The 9,072-nt window shown below is 35.8% G+C and overlaps 1 protein-coding gene across 3 annotated transcripts; it reads right to left on the bottom strand.

Moving 5' to 3' along the window:
• Positions 387-8,485, bottom strand: LOC109843612 (protein NRT1/ PTR FAMILY 7.3-like). Of its 3 annotated transcripts, none has more exons than XM_020412557.1 (6): positions 8,103-8,485; positions 4,747-4,785; positions 4,347-4,497; positions 3,442-3,659; positions 2,180-2,742; positions 387-1,459 (listed from the first exon to the last, which is right to left on the bottom strand). In XM_020412557.1, exons 2-6 carry the CDS (start codon positions 4,780-4,782, stop codon positions 628-630), a joined length of 1,800 nt encoding a protein of 599 aa, XP_020268146.1. In that variant the 5' UTR covers positions 4,783-4,785; positions 8,103-8,485; the 3' UTR covers positions 387-627. The 3 variants fall into 3 exon arrangements, with proteins under 3 accessions (XP_020268146.1, XP_020268149.1, XP_020268148.1); XM_020412560.1 differs by lacking the exon at positions 8,103-8,485 and adding an exon at positions 6,353-6,926; XM_020412559.1 differs by lacking the exon at positions 8,103-8,485 and having other exon boundaries at positions 4,747-6,337.

Raw genomic sequence — 9,072 nt, 5'->3', positions numbered from 1 at the left:
CTCTTTAAAACTCAAATTAGCGTGTGAGGCGGACAAATCCTTTCGGATTTGGATGCTCTCCATCTGAAAAAAGAAGTAGCACTCACTCAACAATTTACACTTAAAAATTAATTGCATTCATTCATTGAACAAATCATTGGCTTTGATAAAGATAACAGTCTCTGCACTACCTTTGGTAGCGGAGAGAATCCGAGTCCTTTCTTTAAATGCTGAGCTTATTTGTTTCCTCTTGCAACTTTCTTAAATGCTTGAGTAAGATATAACACCCAGAAAACGAAAAAGAAAAAAAATGAACCAAAAAAAAAAAGAAAGAAAAAGAAAGAAAAAAAGAAGGGGAAAAACACACGTACGCACAGAGAAATGAACAAGGAATCTCATACAAATTATTGAAGAAAAGTAGTAGACACTGAAGCAAAACACCACTTTTACACCAGAAGTTACTGAGCATATTATTGAAAAGGAATAAATTTTCAAACAACTCTTAACTCTTAACTGCACACTAAATCAGAAATTGTTCAAACATAAACCTAATTTATTACTGCATCAGATTCCAAAAACCTACTAAACTCGAGAAAATTCACCAAAGCACAAACTACCACTTCTATCTCCATACAAAGTTTCCGATATCTAGATCATCATGAGCGCGACCTCGCTCTTCTCGTTCTCCTCCACCTTAATATATTTATACCACTTTGCGCAAAACATATACGCCACCAAATCCACCACAGTCAACCCAGCAAGCATGAAGTAGAAGTTATCGAGACGACCAAAGTTGAGATTGCCAGGAATCCAACCAGGACTCCCCTCAACCACAGTAACCTTCATAACGATAGTCACCAGAATGATACTGACATAATTCCCAAGAGACATCGAAGCCATGCATAGCGAGCTTCCAAAGCTCTTAAGCCCATCAGGCGCTTGTCCATTGAAGAATTCCAGCTGACCAACATACATAAAAACCTCTGACGCACCGATAAGCACATACTGAGGGATCTGCCATAGGATAGAGAGAGAACTAGGCTGTTGTTTGTTTGTGACTCTTTTGAGCCTTTGGACTTCAAGAAGTCCTGCGACGAGCATGGCGAGAGAGCCAATGACCAGGCCGACACCCATCCGTTGGAGTTCAGAGAGGCCGCGTGGGTTTTTTGTAAAACGGGAAAGGAGAGGGACGAGGAGCCGGCGGTAGATAACGATGAAGAAGAGGACGGAGAGGATGTCAAAGAGGGACATGCTTGCTGGGGGGATGTGGAAGGAGCCCACGTTGGACTCCATTGCGGCTCCTTGCTCGACGAAGAGAGAGGCCATTTGGGTGAAGACGACTGAGTAGATTATTGTGCAGAGCCAGATAGGGAGCATTTTTAGAACACATTTCACTTCTTCCACTTGTGTTACAGTGGCAAGACGCCATGCACTTGTGCTGTACTCGCCGTCAGTGAGTGTTGCAGCCTTGTCCAAGAACCTAGAAAACGCAAATGTTGTAAATATTAGACTACATATCGTAATCTATTGTTACATATGCTTAATTCATCAGTATATGGAGATTTTGAGCCAACTAGTAAAGTTTCATATCTGTCCGCGATCTTTCTGATGTAGGCGTCATTAGAATTGTGGCTTCTGATGAAATTATAGAGGATTCTGCTTTATCAAGGGTAATGAGATTGGAAAGGTGCTTATAGGTTTTGATTGTACTATTCAAATGGTGAATTCCTCTTCACTATGTTTGTTATAGGGGTGTCATGGAACAGTTATAAGTTTGAATGGTAATTAGGTAAGCGTTACATTTGTATTGAGCAGAGCAAAAATGTGCAGGTAAGCATTACATTTGTATTGTATAGAGCAAAAATGTGCTGGTTACAACAATCTTCAAAATATTAACTCAGAAATTTGGGTATAACATGTTTTTCACCATAGATTCTTACCTAAGGGGATGAAAGTTCTTCCAATTTCATTCAGAAAAGGTATTTTCCTATCTTGAACGTTGACAATCTGCATTCCTTAGCAAGCAAACTCAATCTTCATCCTCAAATGACTGACTATAATCAGTCGAGGGAAGTTTCAACATAAATCCTAGAAGAGCATTTTCTACAGCATTACAACTGCTTATACTATGTCTATTGCTGTAATAAACCATGATCGATATGACTAGTGCAGAAAACATGATTTCACTAAAAAAAATTACCTGAATTCATTGCTATGAGGTACTTTCCTACTTCCTGCAATTGCCGACTCCTTTCCTTCCAATTCATACAACATTTCACCATTTTCAGGTACCTTAACACTCCACTTCCTAATTGCAGCAACAAAGACTTGAGCAATTCTAGTCAAAGGATTTCCTGAGGGCTTTAAATGCCTATATCCTGGTGTCCCTAATAAAAATAGTACTAGTGCTAGAGCAGCGGACCCAGTCGACAACCAGAAGCCCATAATCCACTTGCCAGAATCCTCATAGTACACCAAGAGAGTGTTGGATAAGACTGAACCAGCATTGAGAGCAAAATAGAAGTAGCTGAAGAATGCAATCTTTGAGTGTTTTTCAATAGGGTCATTTTCGTCAAATTGTTCTGATCCGAGAGTTGCTACTGTGGGCTGGTATCCTCCGCTTCCTAAAGCGATAAGGAAGATTGAGAGATAGAAGACACCGGTGCCAGCAGCCGATACTGGATTACATTCTAGTTTTCCATCTCCACAACCAGACGGTTTCACCAATAAGAATGATGATGATAGCGAGAGAAGTGCCAATCCCTGCTTAGGTCAAAATAGAAGAATAAATGTTGACATCAACTCACAAAATCAAAGGAAGATGCAATAACTTAGGCAGGTACTATAATTGACCTAAGGATTTAAGATTCTTAAGTGCATGGTGATTAATCTATTTTGCAAAGACAGCACTGGAAATTTAAACTCCTTTTCTAAGATTAAGCAATATACGTGTTTTGAGGGCAGTGCCATTCAGATATAGGTCATAACATTTGTTGTCTATGCTTGATGTCGAGAATAAATTCATTTATCCCAAGAAATCAAATGTAATAGAGGAACTCTTTTCATATATTCATTTCAGAATACTGCTCTTTCCGTCATAACTGTTAACCTTCTTAAGAAAATAAATTTAATAAAATATCCTAATCTTATGAATATTTGATTTCAAAAGGGAAACCAACAAAATAATTTTGCTACTCCCTTAAAAAACAAAATTCATTTCTACTAAAATTTCCATATGCATATTTGGTAATCTTTTTCTTCATAATATATGAACTATGTCGCTTTGTATGAGAGTATATACTATGTTTGATGTAGTTTGATGCTGTTTTTTCACTCAGCCTTCTCAGTGCAGGAGCTTATTGTTATATTTATAACTCTATGGGCAAGATTCTCTGTCGATAATAAAACAAGTAGATAAACCCGTTTTCACTTTCTAAATGAGACGTCGCAATGATAACATACCGCCAAAAAGATCATTTGAAAGATAGCACAAGTAAGGTAACGACCCAAATAGGAATCACTTAAAAACGCTCCAACAAGTGAGAAGATGTACACAGTTCCTGTCCATTTGCTGACATTGTTTGCTGCTACAGCATTTTCTTGCTGGAGTACCCTTGTGAGGAAAAGAACTAGATTGACACCAACTCCGAAGAATGCTAGAGTACACATACCATAATTCACTGCATATACAATAAGAGAGGGGGAATAAGTAAGGCAACTGCTAAGTAAAAGAAATTAGGCAAAGTCTGCAGTGTCTCCCAATACTACAATAGTAAACAAATTTCAAGGAGAACAATTTCCAAATGTAGCACACCGTTGAATTATCACAGGACATGGATATCATGTGTTGACACAATGATTTTAAATATAATGCCATGGGAACAAATATAAGATATGTAAAGCATATGTGAATCTAACACTTAGAAGAGAAATAAGTTTCATTCAGAACTACTTGTTTATCTATGTCATAAGTCTGACATTGTTAAGAAAGGAAATGGTACAAGAATTGATGTTTGTGGGAACAAATTATGGTAAAGATGGAATGTCCTGGTGGCATTGAAAGAGGATACCACATGCACATACCAAAAAGAAAAAAAAAGGATAACACTTTAGTGATATTTGTTTCATTGATTTAGTATTTGACTAGGAATATTAAAGGGAACAAGTAGTCATTTGATTCTCTCCAATCTGATTAAAATTAAAGCTGAAAATCTGTTTCACACAAGGACTGAGAACGGACTAACTCTAAAATGTCAGTCATCTTTATTAAAATTATGGAGAATGTTTATATTTTTTTTAAGATTAGGATACACTACATGTATGCAGATGTTTTTTTTTTAAATCTTTGTAGGTAAGAGATTAATTACCTAGCAGTAGTGCAGCTGAGTTCCACCTCCCAGTTTTTGCTTTGATTGCAGGGTTTCCTTTTTTGTCGGTCGATCCATCTAGAGTAAAGGGTGAGATCATCTTTTCTGTATCCTCGTTAGCCATTGACTCATTAGAAACCTCTTCCTTCATCTGTGTTACATATAAGTATTTGAGCAGAAAGTGAACAAATAAGTTGATGCAATACTCCACCAATTTTTACCATCTAAACTTCCAAGTTTGATTTGAGTGGCTACCAGTAATGCATTTGTCTTAGTTCTCAAATAAGCAAACCCATATGATACCAATTTAGGCAAATAATTTTTTTAATGTTTGTGGGAAAAAATTCTTTGGCTTGCAAAAATTTTGAGAAACATTCCACAGATCAGTAATAATACAAACCTTCTTGGGGGTACTCTTCAATTCGAAAGCAGCCATAATCTGTAATAGAAAAAGAGATGACTAAGATAAAAAAGAAAAAGCCAACAGCTCTCCCATCCTAAGTTGTAGGATACGGTAGTTAAGGAATGCCACGGGTAATAATACAAACGTTTCCAGAGATCTATACCCACCATTGAAAATAAGCCAACAGCTCTACCATCCTAAGTTGTAGAGTCAGGTAGTTAAAGAATGCCATGGGTAATCTTATAAATAAATTCAACTCATCTTTTAACAATAAGGGCAAATTAGGAACTGAACTAAATTAATGGGATAGAAACAGAACCTACTATCAGTTAGAATATTATAATGTGCTAGTTTACAAATCCTATCTACACTGCCTTCTTGTTTCAAATTAAACATTTTCTTGAAGCATATTTGGCATTTAAACTTGGCTTGCAGCTAAGAAGCAATTATTCTGTTGATGATAAACTTTTGGATAAATTGAGAAAAAAGTATGTATCCCATTAGATAAGTTTTGAACTTATTTCCTTAAAATTTAATGCGGATAAAGTCTAGTGGATAAAAATTTATGTATATTATTTATCCTGTTTTCAATAAAGTTATTCCAAAGAAATAATCATGTAATACATATTTTTCACTCTTTTAGTGTCCTAGTTTATAAAATAAAATCTGATATCAATCATATGTTCGCGTTTCGTGGGAATGCAAACGGAGAAAAAGCAGGGACATGAGAAAATAATGGCTTTGAGAAGATGGAACAAAGAGATAAAAACATACAAAGGACAAAAACATCCTTTCTGTCTTTTAGCACATTTTCTTTTTTTATCCATTTTTTATTTTATCAGAGTGCCTAAGCAGTGCTCTTTTAACCATATATCCAATAAGCTCTTGTGCACATGTGCGCGCGCACACACACATCGGTATAAGCTGATGGAAAACATACATATAAGCATGCACGAACTATTGCACAAATAAAATGCTCACATACAAATTGAGGAAATATTTTATTCAACTTGAGTCATCATAGTTCAGCTGAAGATAGTATTAAAAAAGTTAGGCTTGATCCACACATATATAGATGAATGGACATTTTCTTCCATAATGATAAACAGAAATTACAATATTGATGACAATGTTCAGTTACATCCAACTTAACTAGCACTTCGAATTGTCTGTAAATCCCCATTTATTGGTTTAGTTCACCTTTCATTCCATATTTCTGTCTATAAATCTAATGGAAAGCGTGTCTCACAAATGCGATAATACAGAAGCAAGAAAAAGAAAGGAAGAAGACAAGTAAAGAAGATCAAAAGAAGTTCATGATAGCCATTACGCCAAGAAATAGGTGTCTATTATTAAGGCTATAACTGTAAGTGAAAAAAAAGAACATGAAAATTAGCATGTCAAAGTCTAGGATGAACCATACTAAACACTAAAATTTGCCTCATTGTTATAGCTGAAATACGGGTAAATGAAAGGGCTAATTGGTTGTATTGGAAATATATGGTGAGATAATTATCTTGAAAAGAAGAATTCAATGCAATAATAACTATTTAAGTTTAAAGAACCGCTTTAGTTAAACTATCTAAGTTGATTTATTATTTACCTCAAAGAGATAGTGAGATGTGCAATCAATATAGTTGGGAGGTTGGAAGCGATGACACCTTAGATTAAAATAAATTGAAATAAAAATTTCAGTCTATGTATGTAACTGGAAAAAAAAAACATATCAAATGGCAAAAGAACCAAAACAAGCATACGAAAAAAAAAAAATTAAAACACTTCACTGAATTATGGCAGAGAGATTGGAACTCTGTAGTTGTAAGCTTCCAAGGAGTTCCTACTCTAAATCTGATAATTCTCACAATCACTAAAAAAAAATACAGTTGTGAAGAAAGTTCTGCTTATTGTTGCTAGGTCCTTCAATATGAAAAAGTCTTGTCAGTGCACTTCTTCGCTCAAAATTACTCCAAAAAGTTTATATGCAAAGGCATAAAAATAAATAAAGAGCAAAAAAACAAAACAATATATAAGGAATTGCTAAATATCCATTTCTAACAGAATGCCTCTTGTAATTATCTTGTGCAAAATAAGAAATAACATAGAGTAATAACTCAACTAAGAGTCACTAAATAAGAAAAAAACAAATTACAGTTAAGTGATCACGCAAACAAGCTGTCATCACGAACTTAATTAAGTAGGTGTTTATATCATAGCCAAAAGGAAGGTTCTTTTTCATCACCACATTTGTTAAATTGGGCTAATTACAAAAGCTGATGAAAGAAAAATGTTCAGTTGATGAAAAGGGAAACAATTTTATTGATCACAAATTTGGCTTTTTTTCCCCTCACATCTGGACTTAAATTCTCAAGTAGAAGCTAATGGTTCTAGCCAATCTTTGATGACATCAACTGTGACATTCCTACTGCACAAGGGAATCAATCAACTAAAGTCAAAGCATTTTCCCGTCAATTCCAAACCCTGATGAGTGCGTGTATTTCATACAGCTTGCTTGGCATAAATGAAATTCAATAGACGCTATATCAAGAAAGTATTTTCTCGTCGTTTTATATACAAATCTTGTGTAGATAATAGAAATAAAAAATACGGAAAGTTGAGTTGACAACGGCAACATTCACTTTTTTTTTTACATATTTTGTCTAATTGTTGTCATGGAAAGTGGACAATAGAAAGTAGTCATCTTTTAAACGCAACAGCCCGGCAAAATACCGTAGTCTCTGAATCAAATTGTGCGTTCCACAAATGTCTCAAAAGTTTGCATATTTCTTCCCTTTCATTTTCCATCCAAACTTAAAGATGGCGCAAGCGACTAAAATAGCGAGCGAATGTGGTGCTCCTAGCTAATTTTCAATCTCCCTATTAATTGTTGGAATAAATACTTTGAAAACTACTTTTCAATTGCCAAAGAGGGGAAAACTGGTAAAATCACAAAGTAAAGCAATGTATATATTGCCAGATTAGCTATGCAAAAGCAAAAAAAGGGGGGGAATTAGGAGTACATTTCTAATAGATTTACTGAAAAAAAAAACTACTTCCTAATACGCAGGGCGAAAATAAATAAATAAAACGCCGGATTAATGATTAAAACGATACTACAGCGAAGCAAAAACAATTGCCCATTGGTTGTACACGTGCACGCTCCAAGAAACAAACCCCTTTTAATTAGGACTCCCCAAACCACAGCTCTATTTAGATAATTTCGTTCCTAACTCAAGTCAAAGTGAACTTATCAAAGCACGTACCTCTCTAATTACAAATAAAACATAAAAATCCTAACGTACGTCCAATTTCTTCCGTCGAGAATTATACATTAAAGATCTAAAGATACGCATTACCTCTCGATCGATATATGTACTCAATCTCTAAGTGGTCGGGTCGCCGCCCAACTCCGGCGAGGGCGACGAGAGCGAGGCGAGGAACAGGACCGGACCGGCAGGGCGTAGTCGGAAGCCAGTGACACGATCACAGCTTCAGCACCAAAGCTTTTAGACATTTACGGGAAGGCTAAGGTGTTATGGACTATTGATATCGCTCCCTCTAAATCGATACCCTAATATATAGTAGATCTACAGCCCATACGTCATAATAATATTTTTCGCTCTTGACTGCAAGCAACAATTAGTGAGATCGAGGGCAATGTTGGTCACGGGAGAGATGTGAGTACGAGTAATCTTGGTTAATTCTCAGAGAGAGAGAGAGAGAGAGAGAGAGAGGCGTAGCCAGGGTTGTGTGTCTTATTCGAAGAGATCTTTGCCACGTTATATAAGGGGCGAGGTCAAAAGCTGTTGAGAGGGAATTGTAACGTTTCCGAACTACTCTGAGGTGTACAGCTGTTTCTTGAGACTTGTTCCGTGCATGAGGCTCCTTTTTCGAAGGGGGATCTGTTTGGAGTTTTGATTTGGTAATTTATAATTAAGTATCTGTATCTTATCAAAACACTTAGATCTTAATTAGATCGTAATTCCTATCTTTGCACTTGTATGTTCTCATCGGATCCAAACTACTCGTTACCTATTTGGAGCTGTTTTTAATAGAATAAAATATCTTTGGATAGATCGATGGGTAAATTTTACAAAAGCCGACCCTGGGCTTGTTTTTCGTTTTTTTTTTCTTGTTTTTTTTTTCATTTTTTTGGGTGATTCAACGAAATTCCCCAACATTTTGTCCCGCCGACCCCTAAACTTTAAGGCGTCTCGCGAAGTAATATAATTTTATAAAGTTATTTTCCAGAGGTTCCCCTAATCATATCATATCATATATATATATATACTCCCTTTAAAAGCACACGTTCGAGAAAATCTTTTA

The sequence above is a fragment of the Asparagus officinalis genome, chromosome 5 (assembly GCF_001876935.1).
Source record: "Asparagus officinalis chromosome 5, Aspof.V1, whole genome shotgun sequence".
In the NCBI taxonomy this organism is placed as follows: Eukaryota; Viridiplantae; Streptophyta; class Magnoliopsida; order Asparagales; family Asparagaceae; genus Asparagus; species Asparagus officinalis.
The sequence above is the reverse complement of the archived record's forward strand: the minus strand, read 5'-3'. Positions and strand labels throughout refer to the sequence as shown.

What these genes read in the sequence shown, in the direction of transcription:
- LOC109843612 (XM_020412557.1), bottom strand. Translation starts at nt 4,782, where the DNA reads ATGGCTGCTTTCGAATTGAAGAGTACCCCCAAGAAG. An exon ending in TGAAGAGTACCCCCAAGAAG is followed by an intron (nt 4,498 to 4,746) that starts GTTTGTATTATT and finishes TATGTAACACAG; the next exon opens with ATGAAGGAAGAGGTTTCTAA. An exon ending in TTCAAATGATCTTTTTGGCG is followed by an intron (nt 2,743 to 3,441) that starts GTATGTTATCAT and finishes TGACCTAAGCAG; the next exon opens with GGATTGGCACTTCTCTCGCT.